General features: G+C 39.1%; 1 protein-coding gene across 4 annotated transcripts in view; it reads left to right on the top strand.

The window, feature by feature from the left end:
• The window catches only part of Fam135b (family with sequence similarity 135, member B), a 289,484-nt gene extending 262,774 nt beyond the window's left edge, over positions 1-26,710 (top strand). For 2 of the 4 annotated variants that reach the window (XM_006521393.4, XM_006521395.3), the window contains exons 13-20: positions 1,576-3,589; positions 5,795-5,961; positions 8,652-8,743; positions 11,713-11,810; positions 13,174-13,325; positions 15,128-15,238; positions 16,877-16,990; positions 19,556-26,710. In XM_006521393.4, the coding sequence (XP_006521456.1) occupies positions 1,576-3,589; positions 5,795-5,961; positions 8,652-8,743; positions 11,713-11,810; positions 13,174-13,325; positions 15,128-15,238; positions 16,877-16,990; positions 19,556-19,761 (2,954 nt within the window). In that variant the 3' untranslated portion in view covers positions 19,762-26,710. The remainder of the gene's footprint in view (positions 1-1,575; positions 3,590-5,794; positions 5,962-8,651; positions 8,744-11,712; positions 11,811-13,173; positions 13,326-15,127; positions 15,239-16,876; positions 16,991-19,555) is intronic. The other 2 variants (XR_003951438.1, NM_177819.3) reach the window with 2 other exon arrangements.
• Positions 26,711-26,956: the final 246 nt, after the last annotated feature.

The following is a 26,956-nucleotide window of genomic DNA, read 5'->3' as shown; positions in this document are numbered from 1 at the left end:
AGGGGTCTTATACTTGTTAAAGTAAACACAAACAAAAGATCCTCTTATTTATATGGTCTATGTGGGAAATGTCACCTACCATATCTCAGATCTTGGGTTATGACAGGTACATGGCATTATGTTTGTTATTGTCCAGCTGTGGTAGACAGGAGGAGAAAGAGAAGATTTAAAGTTAGAGAAAAACAAAAAACAAAAAACAAAAACAAAAGAGAATGGCTTATAAAAAACAGCTAAGAGAAAAACAGGATGGAAAGTCATACTTTGGTTCCTTGCTATTAGCCTCTGAAGATGGCTGTGATCCTGGAAGCTTCAGTGTGGTGTTACAATCACACAGGACAATTCACTTGAAGATGGAGTTCACATGTTATAGTGGTTATTGTACAGGAAGTAGTACTCTTTTCTCTCCATGCATGACATAAACTCCCACAATGATTTATGGCTTGCAGATTCCTATAGATCTGTCCATCCTACAGTTTAAGAAGGTAGAAAAACTTACTGAAGTCTGCAGTTCACTAGGGTGCCCATGAATGGCAGTGTTGGAGTTTACAACCAGACCTTCGCAGCACCAAAGTCACCTTCTTATCTGTACTCTGTAACCATGGGGATTATGACTGGATTATGACTGACCTTGTCGCATTGGCAAATAAGAGATGTTAATTGTACTCTGATAAATGAACAGTAAGGGATATGATGAGCTAAAATATATGCTCTTTCTCTGGGCCTTTCTGTCCTTTTTTTATTTTATACAATACAAGTCAGGCACTAACATTTCTCCACCAAAATTTAATTTCAGATTCTGTAGGCAAACTGACAGCCTGCAATTCTGGCCACTGGATACAAATTCTTGGTACATGTTGTTTCCCATATCTGAGGATTTGTTTGGATGACTCAGAACTCAAGAAGGAGCTGTGCTCATAACTGAAGTTTTATTGTATACAATGAAGGGTGCCTATCTCCCCAAAATAAGAACTGGAGCTGAGGGAGGGGGAGAGAGAAAGAGATGGAGGGCTTAGACAGAGATACACAGAGACAAAGAAAGAGGTAACCAAATGTATGAGAGACAGAGATCTAGATGAGAGGCAGAGGAGGTGTGATCCCTATGTTGAAGCTTAGCTGTGTTCTCAGGACTTTTCCTTCTCTTGGAGCATCCATCTATGCTGTCAGCCTGTCAATCTGAGGGGTTTACTGAGCCATAGGATCTTGAGTGTTTTCTTATGTGGACAAGTTCAGTGAGCCACATTGACATGCAGTCTTTTCACAGAGGTCTAATGGGCATTTCTTTTCCCTTGCCCAACCCTCTAATCACATGATCTGTCATGTTCATATTCTCATTTGTCTCATCAACATAAACTATTGGATATTTAAACATGAGTCACGTGGTTAGCATAAAATATCTGTACATTCCCAAGTAGAAAAGGTTTTTCTTTAACATAAGAACTTTGTCAAATCTGAAGGTCATTCCCCTTCAAAAATACTAATAAAGGATGGTTGAATTATTTTCATACAATTAGACTTTTGACTATTTTTATTATATTGATTTGTAAACTATAATACAATTTTCTTCTTTTGTTATAGGGCATAACTTGAGTGTTTATCCTAATTTTGATGTCCCAGTGACAAGTCCTGCAATAATGAATCTAAAAGGGAAAGAAAAGAATCTTATAAATCAAAACTCATCTTCAAGAAAGGACATTCCCTTATCTACTACAGAAGCACCCCAGCTGGGCTCTGATGAAGATGTTACTAGGCGTCCAGAGGTGCAGGAGAATGTCTCCACATGGAATCCTATCGATGTGTGCTCAGAATCTCAGGTGTACCTGACCATTGGTGAATTTCAAAACAGAGCAGGCATACCTGAAGATGAATGCTGGACTGGCCCTAGGCCTGATGCTGTAAAAGATTCACTAACAGATACGGACATATGTAGCAGAAGTCCAGGCCCTGATGAAGGGCAGACCCCAGCACTGACCTATATTGATGTGCAATCTAGCAATAAGTACTGCCCTAGAGCTGAACTGGTACAGGGCATTAATGTTCAGCATGAACACAGGAGCTCAAGGGAGAGCTATGGTATTGTTAAGACTGTGCCAAGCAAAGTTGTAGCAGGAACAAGCCAGAATAATTCCACCTCTTTAAACCAAACGGCTGCTCTTGAGTTGAGGACTCTAGGGAGGGGAGTCAACCAGGATGGAAAGCCTGTCCTGCTAAGCCTGAAGCTCACCCCTGCTGAGCCCTGTGACCCACCGAGCACTGCTCTGAGGGAAGCATTGGACACTAAACCTTCCCAGCCTGACCATGCTGAAGAGCCAGAGGATCTTTCAGCGCTCTCTGGCGTTATCAAGAGGTCAGCCTCCATAATATCTGATTCAGGCATTGAAAGTGAACCAAGCTCAGTTGCCTGGTCTGAGGCCCGTAGCAGAGCCCTGGAGTTACCCAGTGATCGTGACGTCTTACATCAGGTGGTTCGAAGGCATGCGCACCACAGGAACTCTTTGGAGGGTGGTCACACAGAAAGTAACACGAGCCTGCCCAGTGGCATTCAGGCTTCTCTTTCCTCCATCAGCTCATTGCCTTTTGAAGAGGAAGAGCGTGAGCTGGCACTTAACAAGCTAACCAAGTCTGTGTCTGCACCCCAGATCAGCAGCCCTGAGGAGTCTGCTGAAGGTGCAGACACCATAAAGAACACAGCAGGTTTTTCTGAAGATCTGGACCCTTCTAGCAAAGAAAACAGTCCACCCAGACACACTTCTCTTTCGTATGGTGGGTCTAGGGTCCAGGATGTTAGGGCAGGACATTCCCTTGCAGATATAGCTTTAGATTCTGACAGACCCCAGGGCCCTGGTTACATGGACATCCCCAATGACAAAGGGAATCACCCTGAACTTCAAGAACCCTGTTGTCTGGATGGCATGGCTGAGACCCCACTACATGTTGAAACCAAAGGTCTTAACTTAAAAATACCATGTACTATAGTGCTTGAAAATTCTAAGTCCAGGTCTTTTCATAGAGCAGCAGGGGAAACTGCAAAAGGTAAACCCGAAGAATTGAGCATGAGTAAATGCGTGCTCTCCAATAACAGCATCTCTGAAGTCAGGGCTGCGTCTCACCACAGGGTGCCTGAAATCAGTTGTTCACCAGCTGTTGAAGCTGTCAACCTGAATTCTACAGGTGTACAAAATAGTTCGTTAAGTGTCAATGATACCATGACATTGAATAGAAGACATAATGCCTCTCTGGAGGCCAAACATGAAGCAGGCACCGTGTGCCCCACTGTGACTCACACTATTGCCTCCCAAGTGTCACGAAACCAAGAGCTGAAGACAGGAACTTCCATCTCTGGGTCCCACTTGAACTCCACAGAGGCCTTTACTCTGGATAGCCTGAAGGCAGTGGAAGTTGTTAACTTGTCTGTGTCTTGCACTGCCACATGTCTCCCTTTCTCATCTGTACCCAAGGAGACACCTGCCAGGGCTGGACTCTCTTCCAAACAAAACCCAGCTCCTATTACTCATCAGCCTTTGGGTTCCTTTGGCGTTGTTTCTACCTACTCCAGCAAGCTGGAAGAAGAAGTCAGTGAAAGGATGTTCAGGTAAGCTTGTGGATAGTTTCAGGTTCTTAAACAGTCATTTATGTATTCCCAAAGTTTTCTCAGCTTCATGCCTAGTATTTAACATGGAGGTGTTTGCTATTTTCACTTAAACAGAACAATAATGTTCATGTCATGCACTTCAGAATATCTAAGTAATATACAAAGAATTAAAAATAAGCCCATCTCCTAACATATCAGCTGAATGGAAATTTTCTATACTGATGCTTGTCCCCTAAATATATTTCACCTTTCATTGAAAATACAATTATTGTGACACTTCTTGATGATTTTTTTCCATTTTAAAATATTAGAAATACCTTTGTATATAAGTCCATTTTCATGGAGTATTTTACTGCTTCCATAGTAGTCCATTGTATGGATGTACCATGACCTATTAACCAAATTCTTAATGGGTTTATATGAAAAATTTGTTTTTAAATATGATATACTATTTTATGAATACCATTGAGACTCAATCTTTTCATATTTGAAAAGGAGATTTTTACAACTTTTGAGGGAACAGGACTCCATCAGGTTTATCTCCTAAGTAGTTCCCTTTAAGATTGTGGACTTCTCAAAGCTACTACTCTTTTTGCAGTAGCAGAATATATAGATCATTGGCTTGTGATTTATTCATTTGCACCCTCAATTATAATATATATCTTTCATTGGACACATAATAGAATTATTTTGTCAGAGTATCTCATAGTCATTCTTTTCTTGCCAGTAGCTAATAGGTACTGATTTTCATTTAGAGAAACACCCAGGCAGAGAAGCATTGGGTATTTTATGTAATAAATAATATTAAATACCTGTCATATTATACTGTTCACCAATTTAAGAAGTCCAGATAGACACTGCCCAAAACTGGGTCAGACTTGTCCCAGATCTAACTATACTCATAGTCTTGTAGGAAATATGGGGGATGGTAACAAAACAGCAATTAAGGACAGTGTTGGACAAATGTGATAATTGCTGCATGTTCCATGGAGCCAAAGGTTTTATCTGGAAGCAATGACTGTACATAAATGGTGCAATAGAAACACTTGAGGCGAGAGAATGTCTTCACTGAGGGGAAACAGATGAGGATGCTGATGATAATACTAGAAAATCATGGACTTGAAAATCCACAATTGTACATTATCTAAGATCCAAAAGTTTACATGTTTTTTATTGCTCTGGATCAAAATTAGGATCTTGCTCACATTGGGCAAGAAATCTACAATCAAAGTGTAAGAATATCCTATTGAAATCTAAAATATGTTTGAAAACTGGTGTGACAAAACTTATGGAGAATTTTGCACCATGAAATTGTATCATGTTCAGCCCTAATAAAACTATTATGGTAAATTGTTTTACCTTTATATAATGAGCTTAGGCCATATAAAAAACAAAACTTAATTCAGTGTATAGACATAGTCTCAGCATCAAGTTAATTCACCACATACATGTATATATCCCTACATCTTAAAACACTGAAACTTGAAATTATTTGATCATTGGCCTGCATTATATTTATTTACACATAAACCTCTTCTAGTCCCAAGCATTTTAGATAGCCAGCAGATATTAGAAGTGTTAAAACCAAGATTATAACCTTGTTAATCTCAATGTGGTTAAGCACCATCTTGTCAAGCAAGCATACAAACAACATCTTAGCTCAGTATAAAAGTCATTTCAGAATGCCAGAATACACATAGGCACCAAGAAACCAAGCCATGCCAAACCAGTTTATGGTAGTGACTAGAAAACAAACAAACAAAAAGAAAACAAAAGAAAGAAACCCCAACCCCCCAAACTTATATTGATCTTTAGAATGCTGATAGTACTTGAATATGAGGTAGAAGCTAAGCCATGGTAGGCTTGTATGACAGAAAAGGGACTTCTATCAGAAGAGAATTTTAAAGGTATTTGCAACCTATAACTGCACAGATTCTTGTCTCTTAACCCAGTCACCTATTCAATTCAAGATTAAAATAGAAAATTTCATAATGAAAATTTTTGTTTTTTGTTTTTTTAGTTTACTTGGGGATATTTTCCTGCCCATTTATTAAGGACAGCATCTCCCTTAAGAGATATTTAGTAATTGATGTTAAGAAGACAATTTGATTGTGAATAGTCATCAGTCCTACATAATAGTCCAACTGATTCCCTGCTCAACATGGAATACACAGTATGATTGTGATTAATTGGTATATTCTCCAGTTTTTATCAGGCCAAAGAAAAGTTTAAAAAAGAACTGAAGATTGAAGGATTTCTGTACAGTGACTTATCTGTACTAGCTTCTGACATACCATATTTCCCACCAGAGGAAGAGGAGGAAAACTTGGAAGATGGGATTCACCTGGTGGTCTGTGTCCATGGCCTGGATGGTAAGTTCTAAAGAAGTTTACTTCTCCAATTACTATATTACCTTAAGTAATTTAGACAGGCATTCAATCTAAAAGCTACTAAATATGAAGAAAAATACTATCAAGAAAAAGATAATGGCACAAGAATATATATGTGTGTATATATGTATATATGTGCATGTGTATGCATATATATAGATACATATATATGTGTGTGCATGAATGTATATTATGTATCTGAATTAATTCATGAATTAATTAAATCACTGATGAGAATTTTATTAATAGAATGAACTAAGAAATTGTATAATTAATGGAATGAATGTGGGAATGAAGAGATGGATGCATTGGAATGAATATCTCAATGGAATGAAGGAATTAGTGGAATTTGTGAGTCAACAGAGCCTTATTCTAGAAGAAGAAGTGGAGAGGAAGGAATAAAGGATGCATTTTAAGGACCCTGGGGTTAGTGTTTGCAACTATTTGGCTATTGTTTTCATCTTATACTTATGTGCCACCTTTTGTTTACTAGACACTACCATGGTCTAGGATTTGTAGAGATAAAAACTGACCTTTATATTCATCAGTCCAAATGTCACTAAAGAGTGAGATTACCCTATTATTTTGAAAATTGTAAAATTCTTTGCATGTAAGCAGTCTGGGGACCCAGAGAAAGGCACAATGGTTATGAACTAACCAGTACCCCGGAGCTCTTGACTCTAGCTGCATATTGGACTTGCAAACTTTTTATGCCCCAGTACAGGGGAACGCCAGGGCCAAAAAGGGGGAGTGGGTGGGTAGGGGAGTGGGGGTGGGTGGGTATGGGGGACTTTTGGTATAGCATTGGAAATGTAAATGAGCTAAATACCTAATAAAAAATGGGAAAAAATGAATAAAATTATCCCAATCATTCCAAAAAAAAAAACAAAAACAAAAAAAAAAAAAAAAAAAAAAAAAAAAAACACTTGGTGCTCTTCCAGAGGACATAAGCTTGCTTCTCAGTGCCTGTAATGAATAAATGAGTGGCAGACAATAGCTTGTAACTCCATCACTAAAGTAATCTAATTCCCTTTTCTGATCTCTGAGACTACCTGGATACCTGTGGGACTCACTCCCCTAGACATACACATAAATAACAATAATAAAAATAAATCTTTAAAGCAAGAACTCTGGTTAGGTAATAGGCCTTTTTTTTAACCTCATGCATATTAAAAACAGAGTGGTACAACAAAAATAGAGATGATTTGCCAGTATTGGGATGTATCTTTAGAGAGCAGGAATGCTGATGACAGCATCACTCAGGCCACAGGTAAAAACAAAAACAAAAACAAAAAAACCCAAGTGGTAACAAAGAGAGATTTCATAATATTACTTCAGTAGTTCATGGTACATGTATATAACGTCTTCAGAATATTATAAGATCTATTGTTTAAATCTATCCAATAACATTTATATCAAGAACTGAGTACACTAAGATAAATTATGAACATTTTTACAGCCTCTCTGTTTTGCCAAAAGCCCAAAATGTATTTTCTTGTAAATGTTTTCAGTCTAACACATTATTAAGTAAAATTATTTTAGAAAGTTTTAGGTTCAGCAACTACTTTTATCCTTAATATCTTGAGTAAAGAATGATTTGTATTCCCAGACTTTTCATGGTAAATATAAACATCATCAACATTTTAAAAACCACTACCAAAATATCAGTAGGGAAATTTAAGCCATAATGTGAGTGAAGCCAAAGAGCATATATTTATTGACATAAACAGCATAGTATAATTTTCATTTAAAAATGCATTTCTCCTAAAAGATGACCTGGAGCCTACAGGTTTGTTGGTCTCAAATCTTTAGTTCTTTTAAATTTCATGTAGTTATTTTATACACCTTTGGAACCATTAAGGAAACGTATACTGAATGATATAAAATTATATAAAATACACTTACAGTGTATAAGTTCTCTGAAACCATGATCTATAGGGTTGGCTTACATGGAAAAGCATACTACCAAAATCTCAAATAGTTTGCAACTCCCTTTTTTAACTCTATAGGGATCCAGGAGAGAAACAAACCACACATTAATGTAGATACAATGGAATCCCCATGACCCAAGTAAAATTTATGCCTAACCTAGTCTGTTGTATCAAATTCACTTTTTGTGTGACTTTTTATTCAACAACATGTTCTATATGCTGTTTGTGCCTCTCATTGTAGTATCTTCCTGGAACTACCAACCTTTCATTTCTTGGTCCTTGATGGTATGCTTGGACATCTGCAAGCTTACTAATTCATTATTCCATGGCCCATGGGTAAATTCTTCCTCTATTTAGTCAACTGAACCATAGTTGACTATTCATCCCTTCCTACATACCTATAAGTGATAGGCAAATAACTTAAGAGGGGTCTGGCACACTGTGCCATCATTAGGTAGCCCCTTCCAAAAAGCTAGTGAGAGGATAGTTTTCTGGGAAAGAAAGAAAACTGGTATGCCAGGTCAAGGTATAATTCCACTGAAGAAGGGCCCTTTAAAAGAGCATACCTCTGTGTGTATACATGGATTGGGGTAGCAAGAGAAGAACATGTGGAGTTACTCCAGTTATTATTATTATTTTTTTGATATCTGCTTAAATTCAAAGGAAAATCCTACTGTAATCTGAGAAAGGGAGAGAAAGAAACCTTTTGTGACTTAATATGGGGTTATCTGTCATTTTCAGGCAACAGTGCAGACCTCCGGCTGGTGAAGACATTCATAGAACTGGGACTCCCTGGGGGAAAACTGGACTTCTTAATGTCTGAAAAGAATCAGGTACAAGTACAGAAATGTTGGGCTGAGAGAACATTGGATTTGAGGAGCTGCTTAAAGGCACCAAGACACATGAGTTAAGGGGCCCATTGAAGAAGAATATCCAAGTGCTTGGGTAATTTGAAGCGGGGGTGGGGGTGGGGTGGGGGCTTACTGTTTTACTTTGGAAGTTTGAGCAAAAAGTATGAAATGGGGGGTAGAAGTTCATGTGTAACTACTGAGTGGAAACCTCTGGCTTCACTGAGCATTGCAATTGTGGCTGCTTAGAGTACCAACTATGTGGGCATCCACATAGTTACACTGGGGACAGGCCATGGTCACATGCCACTAAGGAGCCAGGTGATGATGATTGATGATGATTGCTTTTATAATCAGATGTGGTAGACTGAGGCTGTGACTCTAAAGAAGTGTTAAGAGTCAAAGAGACATTGGTAAATCTATAAGCAAGATAAAGGCATGGGCAGAGAGTGAGAGACAAAAGAGTCACAAACATCCTTCAGAAGAATATAGTTATTTATAATCAAAAAAGAGGTCACATGATTAATGAAAATGGTAGTCAGAACCTGATAAGGCATTTGTTGCCACGCCTAATAGTCTTATTTCAATCCCTGAGGCTTACATACCAGAAAGTAAGGACCAACTCTCCCAAGTTGTCTATTGACTTTCATGCACATATAAGTTAATAAATGTCTAAGAGCTGAAAAGCCCTAGCTCATCCCTCAACAGCTAGTGCTTAGTTCCCTTGCCTGCTTTTGGCACTCTCATGTTCTAGGCCAAGAGACAGGCAGTAAAATGTGAGGGAGAAAGTTAGGAGAACTATCATTCAAGGGCCTTTTGTTTTCAGGGTAAACTTGTCATTTCTCTATTCCAGCTTCAAAGCAATTCAATTGCTAACTCCTAGCAACAGTTCCTTAAAGCACAGGGCATGGAGCTCATGAGCTCTGCAGAAAATCTTCCCTCTGACCTGAAGAACAGGGAGTCATACAAAATTTCAGATCATTTATGTGGCTATGTCTTGAGGTAGATTGCCCAGATTATTCAGAGAAGGGGGCAGAAAAATGAGTGAGCAGTGGTCTTTGAACTTGAATTGGCTTTATCCTAGTGAAGTTTACTTATTAGGGAAGATGGACACGGTTAGTAGCAGAGATCCTGCCAGGAATCCAGCCTTTATTGGATGCCCCTCCATGTACTCTGTGATGTGTCCCAGGACATCTGGGTGCCACATAGGTTTTACCAGCTTGTTTGAAGCACGGCTCTCTGCAAGTCACTGAAGTGGAGGGACTCCTCTCAATAATAAATAAGTACTATTGTGCTATTTCACTGAAAGTCTTGCAAAGAACACAGAATGCATAGGTACTTTCAAAGTACCCTGACTGTGGAGCCCCTGGGATGCTTTTGTACCTTACAATGGTTTTCAGAGCATTTTTCATCATAGTGAGTACAAGTTTCTCTATCATACAGTTATAAAGTAATGAATTAACTAACTGGTAATTTCAACGGAGAAAAAAGATGCTTTGAAACTAGGTCATGATCATTGCAGCACCAGTCTTAGGTATGTTAACATTTTCAAGAGTCTTTAAAAGATAATGATGAATATGTTACATTCTCCACTTTTAAAGGCCAAAGGGATACAAATTCAGGCTGTGGAAGCCACAGAACCCAGACAGTGGTTCAGGGGAAGCAGAGCTGCAGATAATATCATATTGTATGAAGTCTAGCAGAAGTACCACTGTACTGTGTCCCTCTCTTGCTGCAAGCTTCAGAAGACCATAGACTTAAGGGTCATCTATCTCTTTGTAGCTTCTTCCTCAAGTATATTCAATTCTTCACCATCAAAATGAATACTCGTGAGAGATTTTGGCTGGAAGCTTGGGTATCACAAGATACGGTTGCTCCTGCACTGTTTATGATGAATGTTTTTGCTTAAATAAGCTTCACTGTTGCTCTCAATCATATTCCCAAAATTTAGTTATATAGACCAATGTGTTATGTCTTCAAGTGCTTAGAGATGTGTGGGATTTCCCCCTCTTCTATCATTTGGCCATCCTTCATAAGACATGAATGGCTTTCAAATCTTTCCCAAAGCTGATGTCCGGACATTAATTTGTGTAATAATCTGAAGGCAGTGCTAGGTTAGAAAGCAGCAGCTTTAAAGTCTGTCCACTTTTCTTTGTATTGCTGTGATAAACACCATGACCAAAATGTCATTTGTGGAAGAAAGGATTTATTTCACTTATATCTCCACATCATGGTCCATCACTGAGGAAAGTGGGAGTGGATATTCAAGGCAGGAACTTGGAAGTAGGAACTAAAGCAGAAGTCTTAGAAGAACAGGGCTTGTCGGCTTGTTCTTCATGGCTTGCTTAGGCTGCATGCTTAGGAGTACACACAGCCAGCTGTGCCTTCCCACATCAATTACCAGTCAAGAAAATACACTATAGGTTTTCAAACAGGCCAATCTAGTGGGAACATTTTCTCAAATGGAATTCCTTCTTCCTGAGTATCCTTAGTTTTTGTCAAGATGACAAAAAAAAAAAAAATAACCAACTAAGCAAACAAACAGACAATAACAACAACAAAACACAAAAACCATACAACACAAGGGTCAAGAATATCTTGGTGTGAATCCTGGATCATACACAGTGAGCAAGTAGTCTCCCCTAGCAGGGCCCAATTTCTCTTGGAAGTAATGGCAGCAGACACAGTGAGCTCAAGTTGTGACAGTAGGTACCACATGCTAAGAACATATACTCAGATCTTACACTGCATTCTCTTAACTGAAGACGTCTTAGCGTATAGCCAGCTTCTTCATTAGAGCCCCAGTGGATCTTTTTCTTAAAGTTACATCGCAAACTATAACCCCTATAAGAGGCTTACACACCTTTCCAGAAAATATGCTGTTTAATGAAAGAGAATTCCTTTATGTAGAGTCCATAACTTCTCCCAATACTTTCTCCCTTCTCTTCTTCCAGACGGATACATTTGCAGATTTTGATACCATGACAGATCGATTGTTGGATGAGATTATTCAACACATCCAGTTGTACAACCTCTCCATATCCCGAATTAGGTAAAAGGAAACCACAGGTAGCTAATGCTGAGGGAAGATGGGTGACCTGTTTTTGAATGTTTGTCATATATGAACCTTAAGAGTCTCCTGGGAGCCACTGTGATAGCTGAACTTTTGGCTCTTAATGAACCTGGTTACTCTGAGGCAGGAGGAAATGCGTGAGTGAGTATCTAGTCTGGCTTATCACCTATATATCTCTCGTAATATCTCTCATAAGAATAAATATGTTGCTACTACTCAGTAAGACTCTTAGAATTAATATAACAATCTCTAGGCTTGAATTCATGTTAGAATTCTCACAAGTTTAGGCTTTGCCATGTACTGAGTGTGTAACTTTATGAAAGCTTTTCAAATCTTTCAACCTGCATTTTTGACATCTTAATTGGATTGTCAGGAAATAGACATACTAGAATCCCAAAGGAATCTCCTGTCCATTTAAAGGGGTTCAGCCAGTGCCAAATGTATCCTTACAATATGGAATAAACATTTATCTAAATATTTAGAAAACCTGGGATAAAGGAAGCAGCCTGCATTTTTCTTTAGCATATAGATGCATCAACATAGGACTAAGGTCAAGGTATCAGTAAGTCTGTTTTTAGTCTTCAGAGGTAGGGTATACTATATTTATTCCACAAATAAGGAGTTTCTTTTTAGAGGTTTGGTTTTGATGATGGGACACAGTTCAGGCACTCCAACTGTGTAGGCTAACACCTTTATCTTTACTTTGCTGGTGTTATACTTATTGTGAGAGGAGGTAAGGCAGCATGCCTATCATGATATAGTGTTTTGATAAATAGTTAATTGAAATATGAATGACATATTGAATTTATGGATCTGAAGGAAGCAGGAATCTTGAACAGGGCATGTAGGAAGATAGCCAGTCAGTCAGTGTAAGTGGGGGCAGGCAGCTCAATACCTGTGCAGAGAGATGAGGGGACGAGTGGAGTCAGAGCAGTAATTGGAGCTGAGGTTAATAGTCTCTTAGGAAAGTGTAAGGGTCCAGTATTTTAGTTTGAAGGGACCAGGAGAGCACAATATTTAGATATATAGACTTGAGTAAGGACTCCATGCTGTCACTAGATGGGCTTAGAAGAGGCCCGAGAACCAAAGATCAAGGGGAACTGCTATAGTAATAGAGATCTGAGGCAAACACAGCCATTCTCCCACAGCTCTCCATACTGACATAGAGCTCCCATTCCCAAGCGCCAGATGAAAACCAATCCATAGTCCTCATGTATTGTGCTAGGGCCTCTGCACCTGGGGAGGTGGACAGTGCTAAGACCTTGGTCTTTCTCATCCCAATCTGTTCCTGAGCATCAGTCCCCTGTTGTCATTGACAAGTGTCATTCCTGCCTCTAAACAGCTTCATCGGCCATTCTCTTGGCAACATTATCATCAGATCCGTCCTTACAAGACCCCGGTTCCGGTATTACCTCAACAAACTCCACACATTCTTGTCATTGTCTGGACCTCACCTGGGGACTCTGTACAACAATAGCACCCTGGTTAGTACTGGTAAGTCTTCTACACCCTCATTACTCTCCAAAATTTATCAGAGGCATCAGGAACTTAGAGCTGGAGACAGAAGTTATAGATGAAATATTATAACTCTCACAAATGGATGAAAGTTGGGGGTTGGGGTATGAAGATTCAGTATAGAAATGTGGTACATATACACAATGGAATTTTTATTCAGATACAAAGGAAATGAAATGAAATGATGAAATTTGAAAATATAACCAGACAGAACTGAAAAATAGCATGTTAAGCTAATACCCAAGGCCAGATGGACAAACACTGTGTGTTTGCTCTCACTTGTGGAAGCTATTTTCTAATTGTTGAATTTGACTAAGGCCTCTTACCCTATAATATTCATTAGCTCTCTCTGAAATCAAGATGTTTGTCTACATGCATATGCCATATGAGTATACATGTTTCTAGTGTGTATATTATATGAATGTATATAAACACATATGTTTGCATATATGTATAAACATGCATGTAATGTATTTATTCATATTTCTTTTTTAGTATCTATTTCTGATTGCTTCTATGACACTTACAGATACCAAAAGTTATAAATTCTTAAGTCTGTCATGTAAAGTCCCATAGTTTGTTTGTTTCTTTCTTTTTTAAAGTTTTTTGTTGTTGTTGTTTTTTCGAGACAGGGTTTCCTCTGCATAGCCTTGGCTGTCCTGGAACTCACTTTATACCAGGCTGGCCTGGAACTCAGAAATCTGCCTGCCTCTGCCTCCCAAGTGCTGGGATTAAAGGCATGCGCCACCACTGCCCAGCTCATAGTTTCTACATGTAACCTAGACAAACCTTTTCATACTTTATATCATCTCCAGACTGATTTAATTCCTAAAAAATTACAAGTGTTATATAAGAAATTGAAGCACAATGTTGTCTATGGTTGATATCTAGAAAAAACCCCTGCATGTGCTCAGTCGATACAACTATTGAAAAAATACTTTTAATCCTTGGTGTACTGACCCTGCAGATGGGGAATTTCCCTGCACAGAGATCTGACTCACATGGGTGTGCTCATGCTGCATACATTCATGGTTGTGTAAGTGGGTGAACGCATGTTGAGAATTAAAAAGGAAAGTTACAAGGCAAACTCACCAACCCGTGTTCTGGGTCATTCATTCCTTGGTTGGTGATACATAGTGTCCCCTTGTAAGCATTTACTTACACATTGCATTGTCTCTGTAAATCTATTCTAGTTTTCTAGTCTATGGACCTGAATTGGGTACCATTTCCTTTGGCTTCCCTCACTGAAGGAGCCCAAACAGAGATCACAGAATGCCTTGTTTTATCAACTAAGAAACCTGTTGCTATATCATTTTTCAGAACAATTTTATACTTCTGTTACCAATTCTCAATTTTGGGACTGAGGCATGAATCATAGATAAGAACCTTGGCTGCATATGTATAAGGATGTGGATTCAAGTCTCTAGTACTCTCGAAGAAATCCATGTGTGCCCCTCCACAGCTGTAAGCCCAATGCTCTGGGGAGAGGAGATGGAGATGGGAAGGGTCCTAGGGCTTGCTGCCCTCAGCCTTCCTCAGTGTTCAATAAAATAAGTGTGGTAGATCAGGTATCTGATATTCATTAGACACCTGATATTCTTGTCTCTGTGCACACTCACACCTAATACCCATACAACCCAAAATTAAAACAAACTATACAAAATTTAACTCTTAATTTTCTGATAAATTTCTCATTGCTCTCTTTATTTAAAGCTAACTGAAAAATATCTTCTCTGGCTTTGTTTTGTCCTGTTTTTAAATCTTCATTTCTCTTTGCCTAGGTTTGTGGCTCATGCAGAAACTGAAGAAATCTGGCTCCCTTTTGCAGCTGACCTTCAGGGATAATGCTGATCTGCGCAAATGTTTCCTTTACCAACTTAGCCAAAAAACAGGTGTGTGATTTGCTTGTCACCTGAGGTTGAGAGTTGAAAACAGAACATCCCTGATGCTGTGTTCATTTGTTTCTGTGAGGTATAGTGAGATGTCTAGCGGTGTCTCTTCAACCTGCTGAGGGGATCAGCACGTCAGCATGCCTCAAACATACTCTGTGTGACACAGCGTGTATAGGGTCAATGCAGTGCCCAGAAGCTGTGACTTCTATTTCCTGTCAGTCATGTAGTGTACTATGCTGACAGGCCCAGTACTGTGTTTCCCCTTCACCTGTGTAGATCCATCCTCAAAAAGAGTGAGTAGAGTATTGTATGTGTTCCCACAGGAGCCTCCTTTTATATTTCCCCCCACCCTGTGATGATAATGCAAAGAGTAGCGTAAAAACTCAGCCTAGATCATAGAGACCACAGTAGAGGAAAGCATCAATCATGGACCACTTGTCCATGTCTGCGAAGGGAGCAGGGCCACCAACTAATTGGCCTACACAGCACTGCTGCACAACAGGCCTGCCCAGATGCATCATATAATCACGTGTTGATACCCCTGGATCCGATTCATTTATAGCCTGTACTTTTATACCTTTGTCTCTCTGGGCCAAGAGGACATATTCAGATAAATCCTGTGGGAAGAAAGAGAGGTAGAACTAGGCATACAAATATGGCGAATTGCAAAGATGTCAACAAAGAGGTCTCAGCTTGCTTCAGCCATGGAGAGGTGAAGAGCTAACATCCTGTTACAATGTTGTACTGAAGTTGATTATGGGGTTACCTTGATCCTTCCTGGGCCCATATCAGCCAGCCATTGCCCTGAATTCTGCCCCAGTGTGTGATGCTGAGCTGTGATATTGGATATGGATGTGGGGACCTATAGAGTGAGGGTCAGCCTTGAGCTGTCAGCCAATATCTTGTTCGGCTAAGGGTAAGGTAGACAAGTTAGTAGGATAGGTAGGGCAAGAAGAGCTCCATCTGGAGGCGAAGGCTGCATGTGGTATGCCATGCTCTGTCCCAGCTGTCGATGATGAACACTGAAGGCTGCATCACTGTGCTGAGCTGACATTTGAGCTAGGAGATCTTGTATTCTCCCTGTGGGTGACAATGTAGGAAGGCAACACTGGAAAAAACAAGGCTGGAGGGGTTGAAGCTGGAGGAAGCAAGGCTGGAAACAGGCAAGGGGCCTGGAGGCTGCTTTGCTGCTGCATGTGACAGTAAAATTAGGAAGTCAGAAATAAAGGGAAATAGTAAAAAACTTTTTCTCATGGGCTTTATAATTTTCTAGCCCATGGAGGCATGTTTTGTTCTCAGGGCTAGGCACCCTTCTTTGCTTTCCTGCATGTTCACAGTGAAACTCCCATGAGCCTCCTTGACTTCTATTACTCTTAAGGTCAAGAAATTTATCTTATGTCCAAACCACAAGAGCCCCAATATACTGAGTTCCTTTGTTAGCTTCCCACAGGTGCCTGATAAACCTCCTTGCAACTGTATTTGGTAGGACTCAGATCAACAGCCCCAAGCAAAGGCACAACACTCTGTCGGGTATCTTCATGCCCTTTTCTGGGAAAGACCTCAAAATGTATACAACTCAGAGACTGTGTCTGTATAAAGGGCTTGGGTAGAAAGTGGTCACCTTCCTTCTTGTTACAGGGCTGCAGTATTTTAAAAACGTCGTTCTGGTTGCTTCTCCCCAAGACCGCTATGTGCCATTTCATTCAGCCAGGATTGAAATGTGTAAAACCGCCCTCAAGGACAGACACACAGGTAAGTAAGCTATAGGTCCTCTTGAAAGGGACTTTCTCATTTTCAAAGTGAAAGTACATTTATGAAATCCTGAGTACATTTATGAGCAACAGCTGGGCTCTTGCTGAGGTTAGCACACTGCTGCACTGATTCTAGAATGGAATGGTGGTATGAGCACACAGTCTGGGTACACACACACACACACACACACACACACTCCTGGTAACAGTATAGATTATCTTCTTTATGTGATATGAGCATCCATTTGCTTGTCAGATGACTGGAAATGGTAATCTCAGTTTGTATGTTGTCCATGAAAAATAGAATGAACACAGACTTGGGAAATGGGCTCTACCCTCTATGCCCTCCTCTATGCCCTCTATGCTTTTTATGGCCTCTATGGGCTTATTTTCCAAGGAGAGCACCAGAGAAGCAGAAGTGCTGAGAGCAAAGAACAATAGATAAAGAAAGTAAATAGTGTGTAATGCATTCAGGTGTCATGGAAGGAAAATTAGGCAAGGGGTGGAGTCTACTGGGGCTCCATGGAGAAGGCAACTGACTATGGTGTCCAGTTTCCTAAGCAACAAGGATCAGAAGATGGGCTATTCATTCCTTGTTTCTTTTCATTGGTTAGTTTATACATACATTTTGCTGTATCAAAGCTAGTGGGTTTTGTTGTTGTTGTTGTTATATTCTCTCTCTCATTTTTTCTTTTTAGTCTGTCAGAGGTCCAGATACTCATGTAAATATTCAAAGTTTCTTTTGAAACCAACAAGAACTAACAGGAACATGGATGGAAATTTACCTAATAATTTAGTGCAGAAAATAGGATTGTGGTTTTTACATTCATACATAGTGTTCTAGAAAGTAGTCTAAACATGTCACAAAAGGTTTTTTTTTTTTTTATGTTGTATGCTCATTTGTTTTTAAAGACAGAGTCTCAGTATGTGGCCCTAGATGTCCTGAAGTCATTTATTTTGTAGATAAGACTGGCCTTGAATTCATAGACCTTCTTGCCTCTGCTACCCCATATAGCCAGAAAATTATTCTTAAAAATAGGAAACTATTAAAAAATAAACTGTTCCAAAAATTTGGAGAGATAGCCAAGTGACTACAAGCATGTACTGCTCTTTCAGGGGACCTGAGTTCGATCTCAGTATACGTATCAGATAGCTCCTTACTACCTGTAATTCTAGTTCTAAGGAATCCAATTCCCACTTCTGCCCTCAAAAGGCACTCAAACACAGATGTAATAAACACACACACACACACACACACACACACACACACACACATACATACACACAGATAGACAGACAGACAGACAGATAGGCAAACCTGAACAAACAATATATTAAAGTACCAATTCATAGAGTATTTGGAAAAATCAAACCTACTTTATCCAATTATGATCATAACAATTCTTTCTCCACTCCCCTTACCGTTTCTTCATTTTCTTCTGTTCTCTTTATAACCATGTGTCAACTGACAAGTGATAGATTTTCAGGGTTTCGATGATGGTTTGGTGGCTAGAGTGCTTATTGTAAAAGCTTGAAGACCTAATGGTAGGAATATATGATAATGTCATAGCTTGTGGTTACACCATCACCACAGAGTCAACAAGCCACTTTGGCCAGTAAAATTATCCCAGCAGTGGTTCCTATATGGCAGTGGTTCTCAGCCTTCCTAATGCAGCAGCCCCTTAATAAAGTTCCTGGTCTTCTGACAACCCCAAACCATAAACTTATTTTCATTGCTACTTCATAAGTCTAATTTTGCTACTGTTATGAATTGTAGTGTAAATATCAGATATGCAGATGGTCTTGAGATGACCCCTGTGAAAGGATCCTTCAATCTTCCCATCAAGCTTATGACACACAGGTTGAGAATCAATTCTGTATGGTGTAAGTTTGTCATGAACATGCTTCAGAAAGAAAGCAGATGGAGGAGATGTGAACTGTAGACTCTGGTGTCCACATTGCTCATTGCTCAATGATTTCTTACAGTATGCCTCTATGTCCCTACTATCTAAAGCAAATCTGCAATTGAGTCACTTTTTACATGTAGGCACCATCACTGAGACATTTAATTTTAAAAAATAAAGCAACTCAATAGCAACAGAACCACATTGTCCCTTCATTTCTATCAGAACTAAGGGTAGTAAAATGCTGTTTTGCTTGAACAACTGGTGATATTGGGAAATGTCTGCTTTCATGATTTATATACATATGGATCTAGCCCTATGGTCTTCAAAAGCAGAAGCCAAATCTCTCTTGACTGTTTCTTGAGTCTCCTTCCTCTTAGTACCCTGTTGAGAGAAAGCATTTCTCTAGGAATCTTCTCCTTTATGCTGTAGCTTCTGACACCAGGCCATTATGTCATTGGCACTCCACCCCTCAGCCCACCAAAAAAAAAAAAAAAGGCATGCTAATCTTACCAACTGTAGTATTTTCATTTATTTGCATATTTGTATCTGCTAGTATGAGGTTGGAAACCAGTCTATTATGTTCTCTGCCCCACACATGCAGAGTTGTTCTCTAGACTATACTGTTAAATTCCACTCTTATTTTGTTTCCCTCTCTCCAGGGCCAGTGTATGCAGAAATGATCAACAACCTCTTGGGCCCTCTGGTAGAAGCCAAGGACTGCACTTTGATCAGACATAATGTGTTCCATGCTCTACCCAACACTGCCAACACCCTGATTGGACGTGCAGCTCATATAGCCGTGCTGGACTCGGAACTCTTCCTTGAGAAGTTTTTCTTGGTGGCAGGACTCAACTATTTCAAGTAGTAGCTTCCAGGGAGCAGCCTGGGTGACTGTCCAGAGCTGCTCAAGATCATTTGAGTTCTTAGCTAGGTCATGCTTTTCCACATCTCTGTATTCCAGAGTGGAGTAGAAGGAGAGTGGAGGGTGTGGAGGGATAAAGCTGGGGTGGGACTGGACACTAGAGATGCTTGTATTTGAGACATTGGGGAAGTTGAACAAACAGTGCAAAAGATAACGATGTTTTCTTGAATTTGTCTATCTTCCTCGAGTCTCATTTAAGATGCTTCTAGGGACAATATAAGAAAATAAGAAACAGACATTTGCCATTGGTGAGCCCAGCTTTATAACTACTCTGGCTCAAGGGAATTGGTTCAACTTAACTAAAGTTTCCCAATTTGTCACTAAGTCATAGCTTTATCATGTGTTGATTCAATTAAGTGCATACAAACATTTCAGAACTCAGGTTAACTTCTGTGTGGAAGTGAGGCATCTTCCTGTAAATAGAACCCTTAATAGATCAAACGTACCATTTGATCAAAAGATTATTCTATTCGTATTCCCACCCTCTCTGTATTTTCTAAAGAAAGGACAAAGGCAAATGTGATAAATCCAAATCTTATCTTCTAGCAGCAGTAGGTAGGGTGACTTAGGGAAAAGAGAGCTAAAGGTAGTACTGTCAATAAATACAGGTTTGGTATAAACAGAAAGAGCTATAGGGAGCATATTGAACCAATTGCTCCACCTACTTCCTTAAGCTTTTTCTATGCATAGTTCAGTCTGCAATTTTTTTGAATGCTTAAATTCCTCTCTGAAATAGAGAAGACTGAGAGAAACTCTCCCTAGCAGAAGGAGGCAGTCAGATGAATGTATTCATGTGTGGAACTCCTGCTGATGCACTTCCAAAGAAATGCTGGATTAGCCTTGAATGCAAGAGCAAAAAATTCAAAACCATTAACATGGCCAGCTGCTGCTCCTCTCCTTGGAAGGAGAAAGGCATCCTAAGGGAGGCATGCTGGATAAAGAACCTCAGGGGAGCTCTAAGAAGGGTGCTGTTATCTTTCAATAGTGATGTCTTTATGCCTTAGGAAAATAAAGGGCTAGGAAAGACCACATTTGTAGAAACTAACAGATAGCAGAGACAAAAGTAAGATCAGAATGAGAAACAAAAGCCAGACCGAAGACCTGACTTAAAGTGTTATTGGTAAGTGACTGATGCAGAAGTTTTAAAAATAACCAGGATATTTAAAATGGTCCCTAAGTCTATCCACTGTGTAGGTTAAAAGGCAGAAAGAGAAAAAAATTAGCTGTATAGAAGCAATGCATGAACCAGGTCGCACAGATGATCACATTGGAGATAAAGCCCATAATTTTTGCAGAAGTACACTGCACTGTATAGAAACCTAGCTCACTGATCCCATGAGAAGAAAGCCATGGGAGCATGGGTGCATGTAACAAACTATAAACCCACACACATGCAGTCAATTCAGACCACGAGAAATGCATCCAGATAGTACTTTGCAGGACAGTGGACTTGTGAGTAGTATTGAGAGGGACCTGACAGCTTTGCAAAGGTAGACCTCCCTAGAGTGAGCTCAGGGTTTCTCCATGGATCATTTCTGCATTTCTTTATATCCTGGTCTTACTGCATGCATTTATCATTGGGCATTCTCCTGAGATCCTGAGTCAGAGTTTGGCACAGACTCTACCTACTCAGTAGCATTGACATGTTGGCTTTGTTTCTTGGAGAACAATTTTTTTTTCCTAGTCATACAACCCAGGACCTTCTGACTCAGACAAGTGCTGCTGCTTGTAGCAGCATGGTCATACTGTAGCAAATTCTTTTTTTTTTTTTTTTTTGGCTATGTGTGGAGCCCTGCCTGTTTGGTCTGATATGCCTGTTTTGTGTTGTGTTTCCAACCCTCGTCATCAGCGTTTCTCCACCTCTTGTCATTTGAAAGACCATATAGCATTTATGAAGCCAGAATGAATTTGATGATCATCGTCTTTTCCAATAATCAGATGCCATTTTTTAACTTCAATATGCTGTCTGGACATAGTGAGAACTAAAGGCAATAACTGTCCAGCGTCATGGCACACCTCTTTTAGGTGTCCTGCTGTCTTTGTAAGCCCTATGTGGCCTCTGAGAATCCATCATCATCATGTAGAAAGTGTACTCATGTATTGTAAATAAGAGTGTCAAGTATTGAGTGTCATGCCTCATTTGAAAAGGCTTTTTTATGTCTATTTCTATTAAAGACTATATATAATATAATATATATCAATATACATAAATAGTATATGTATACTGTAAACATGGATATTCTAATATTGATTATAAAATGATAAGCAAAATGCCTGCCAAGATAATGATCCAATATGTTTCCATCCTCAGTTCTATTTTTTGGTTTTGTTTGTGTGATTAGTAGTTTCCCCAAACTAGTTAGAAATAAACATTACTAACCTTGATATTATTTGAAATTTGTTGCTTATGAACCAAATTCAGAGAAAGAGATAGAAACCTAAAGCAGTTTGGAATCAACCAATGACCTCTGTGATAGCAGAAATCAGGTGCAGTGCTGAGAAAATGGGGAAGGATGAAAGGAAAAATCTGTCTTACAAACATCAATAATTCCATGACTTTGTGAGCTTGTATCTATGCCATACAGAAGCCCACAGACAACATGTGAACTTGGGAACTCAAGAAGAACATACCTTTTTGTTATGATGTTTTCAAGAAGATCTATGCTAGAACTATGACCAGGAGCAGGGTTTTGTAGAATTTTCATCTTCATTGTCTCAGTAAAAGCAAGCAGATAACTTTGAAAGTGAGACTATAAAGAGGAGACTATTCATCCACATCCCCAGATATCATTGCATGCTTTCATGATGACATACCTCAAGTAAATACATCTGTATGAGAGTTGTCTCTGTGCTGAGATGTATCAGTAAGTCTGGGAGCTCTTGGCTTAGAAAAAAAAAGTGAAAATTAAGGTTTGGGGATCTACAAATACTGGAGGGCTATTGTTAGTACCCAGAGCTAGGACTTTTGCCTACACCAGAAAGGTGCCTGCTCTTATGAATTCTTCTCTGTGGACATTTGATGTTTGAGCCTTAATATGAAGGCTGAACCAAGTGTAGGGCTGGTGAACATCTGTTTGAGGTAATCTATATCAAAGGGAAGAGAATAACCAAAGACATTAAGGGGCAGGGATGGGTGTGTATAAAGGCAAGAGGGCATATTAAAGATGAGATGGAGAATCTGAGCAAGAATGACAAAAGAAGGTATTAAGAATTTTCCATTCATGCAACATTTTCTTCTCATGTCAGGAGGAATTCACCATTATTTACATGTCAGGAGGGAGAGAATCTACTTGGAAATGAAATGCTCAGGTTGCAAGCCTGCTCCTTTCTGTTATCATAGCCCTCTCCTATACCTGTATTAGAGACCCTTGATTCCCCACCCCTGCCATGACTATGTTCTTCCCACCACTCGTCACTGAGCTTTTCTTTTGGAGATACATGGCAGAAATATCTGTTGCATTTCCTAATAAGTAACCTGAGAAGGTGACATCTGACAGGGTAAGACAAAACATGAAATAGCTGCCTGGAAAAAAATTAGATTCTTTTATTAATTCTATAAGAATTTCATACTTGCATACAATGGAATATGACCATATCCTATCCCCAATCCCCCTTCAGACTTATCTCAAACCATCCTGCTGTTCATCTCCTCCCAACCTCATTAAGTATAGTTAATAGTAGTACCCATATATGCCTGGATGTGCAGTCATCCATCAGAGCATGGGAAACTCATGAGTAGTCACAGACTTATAGAAGAAGAATTCTCCCTTCCCCAAGAAGTTAGCAACTGCCAGTAGCTCCTTGGTAATGAGTGAGGCCCAGAGATCAATTTCTCCATGTAAGTGGAAGGTTTAGTTGGCTTTATATTATGTAGGTCTTGCAGAAATGACCATAATTGATGTGAATACATGGACATGATGTGTCCTGAAGACAACAGTTCACAAATTCTTCCTATTCCCCAGCTCTTATATTCTTGTTTCCCTGTATTTCTTCAATGCCCCTTAATCCTGGTCAGGGTGGAGTATTGATATAGATGTTCCATTTTGGTTTGGCACTCAGACTAGTGCCACTGCAAAAAGAAGCAGCTCTGACTGAAGTTGAGAGCAACCCTGCCTATGGGTATAGATATAAATATTTAGAAGGCAATTTGAAAAATATGACCATTTACTAAAATAAACCTGTGGATTCCATCTTAGTGTCCATGACCTCTCCTGACATCTGATTTTGACTAGCATTGCATTGCTATGCACAGAATTCCTTTCTGTGGAGAAGGTCCAGAACCCAGTCATGCTGTTATCATGCAGTGTTGCATGTTCAAATTCCACTGGGGGTGAAGTTAAGTATGTATTTAGCTATTCTGGAGTTAAGGCTTGAACACTGAGGCTTCATTCTGTTCTTTAGCTTTGGTACCTTTAATCCAGAGTCAATGGGAAAAGATATAGTTAAAAAAAATCAAAACCAGACTACTCCTAAGTCATGCACAACCTTGTGAGATTCTATTATGATGTCCTGTGTAAAACACCTGCCTAACCAACAAGTGAGATGACATGGAAGATATTTTTCATTAACAAAGATGGTATCACAAATCATTGTCAGTGAGAGCAGCTGGGGGATAGTTGGAGTGTTCCATGACTGGCAGATCACTTATGTTGGTCCATCCCTCTGTCTCCTGGTTGTCTTTTCTTCTTCTACCTACCTACAATACCATTCCTGAAACCATGATGCTCCTGCTTTCAGTCACTCACATCCTAGGCTAGCAGATGTGTATTCATCCACACAAGTCCTTTTATAAAGGGGCTTGAACCACAACTCAAGTATTCACAGAGGAGATATCCCTCTGCATAATAAATCCAAGCCCCAATATATTGCCATTATCTTTGTTTTCATGGTCTTATAAATTAATATACTCTTGAGGTTTCCATCACATTAATGTAGTTCTGTTATGTACCTTACGGAAAGCACCATGTGTAATCCATTCATGAAAACCTGAAGCTTGACCCCTTGCTTGGAATAGAATATGGAGAGGATACAGATAGTTTTATGGGATGTTTGGTTTGTAAAAGGTCATTTTTTTAAGCCCATGCTTTTTTCTTCAGTTTTTAATCTCAGCCAGAGCAACTGAAAATGATGTAAGAACAACTCAGTACTGGGTAATTCAAGGCTCCATGAACAGTAGCATCATAAGATAATAAATTACAATAGAATTCTGTGTTATGAGAAGAGTCCATCTTCTCATTTATTAAACTGGTTTTGAAAATGAGTATTGAAAAGCAATTCAGAAATAGATGAGAAAGGAGAAATGAATATGCAACAGAAATTGCTAGGTTAGGAATTTGGAGATCTGGGGAAGCTTGAAAATATTTTGTAGCAAAAAGGTTGCTGGGGGTGGGGGCAATGTTGTTGGAATCAGAAACTTGCTATGTGACTTAAAAGTGATTTAAGGATGGATTGAGGGACAGTCCCATGTCTAAAACTTTAGGCTTAGGTTTTTTTTTTTATCAGTATTCCATCTTGCCTCCTAAATGTTTCCACCCTGCACATTTGTAGGTTGTTAATTCAGTGTGTGATTGATTAGATTTTCTATAATTTTTCTACTCAGGGCATAGCATCAACCATTACTAAAAGTTGTGGAAAGTTTGCAATTTTGACACATATCTAGAAAAAGAATTATGTCTAAGAGTATTTAGAAATTGAAATCTGTAAATATCAGTCTGATTCCTTTATACTGATCCCAAATGCATTTTAAAATGTCTTTTAGCTCAAGGCTAAATTATTGAATGTGGAAAACAATTTTTCTCATTTTCATACCCCATGAAAATTTAATAATAAGGTGCATAACTCTCTCTCTTTGCACAATACACACAAATACACACACACACACACACACACACACACACACACACACACACAAGAAGGAAAAATTGCATTATTTTGCATCTAAATAGCATTGCTCATGTAGTCATAATCATTTTCTATGTCTTGCTAAAACATCTATGACTTTTATCCATTTTTTCCCATAATTCATTATCAAATATATTTCTCTTAGAAACATCATTTATTTGATAGTTCCTTGGCTCTTTGCTAAATATTGCTAACTATAGAAAGGATTGTTTTAGGATGCTTTCTTTAATCTAGTGGGAGGAAAATATGGCTACAAGAATATCCCAGGATAGACTGAACTAAGAGTGCTGGGGTTAAAATGAGAATATGATCCTGTGGCTCGAACACTGGACCAAACTCCTAATCTAGCATTCCTTCATCACTGTCAAGGTACGAAATTTTTAAGAGGTGAATGGTCCATGATAAAATCCAGTCTGTCAAGGAGCTCTTCCAGCCCAGAGGCATGATAGGTGGCTGCAATATATAGCCTTTGAATGCTCCAGAGACTCCAAGGGATGCTTCTGCTTTTTTCCCTCTTAGCAGATAAATATAGTTGTGTGAGCAAATAAGAGGCACATAATGGCTTCCACAAGCATGGCCATGCTTAGACAAGGAACTGTCTAATGTTCACTTATAACATAAGATAAGGCTATGAGGTTGCTGATTTTAACTTTTATTTATTTTTGCAAATATTACCTACCTTCAGATGATGAAGAAAGGTAAAGTATTTTGTCATGGTCTCAAAGAGGGGACTTGTATGTATAGCCTGATGCCACTGTGATTTATAACTCATATTTACTCTGCTGAAAAAAAAATGTAACAATCAGTTTCCTAAACAACCTTGCAGATTGTCTGTGACACAAAAAAATCTGTTCATAACTCAGTCATTCGTGCCAATAAGTGTCACTATTTTTCTACATTTGCTTCTTGGTTGGCATTTTGTGTAACATGTGATGTGTACAAATGATAATTAAAATAACAGTAATAAACCCCTTTAATTCTTTTACCAGAACTTGTGTGTATGAGGTATATTAATATGATAACTACTCTTTGGGAGTATAGATGGACTTTGTGTAAGTCAGCATTCCAATGCTATAACAAAGAACTGGAAACAATCAGCTTAAAATGAGGAAAAGCTTTACTGTGGTACAGTTTCAGGGGATTGAGCCTATGGTACCCTTGCCTGACTGTTTTGAGACTGTGGTAATATTATGCGGTAGATCAAAGCAGTTCACCTTTGCAGAAAGAAGGGCAACTG

The sequence above is a fragment of the Mus musculus genome, chromosome 15, assembly GCF_000001635.26.
Source record: "Mus musculus strain C57BL/6J chromosome 15, GRCm38.p6 C57BL/6J".
NCBI classification, from domain to species: Eukaryota; Metazoa; Chordata; class Mammalia; order Rodentia; family Muridae; genus Mus; species Mus musculus.
This window is presented reverse-complemented; position numbering and strand designations above follow the sequence as displayed.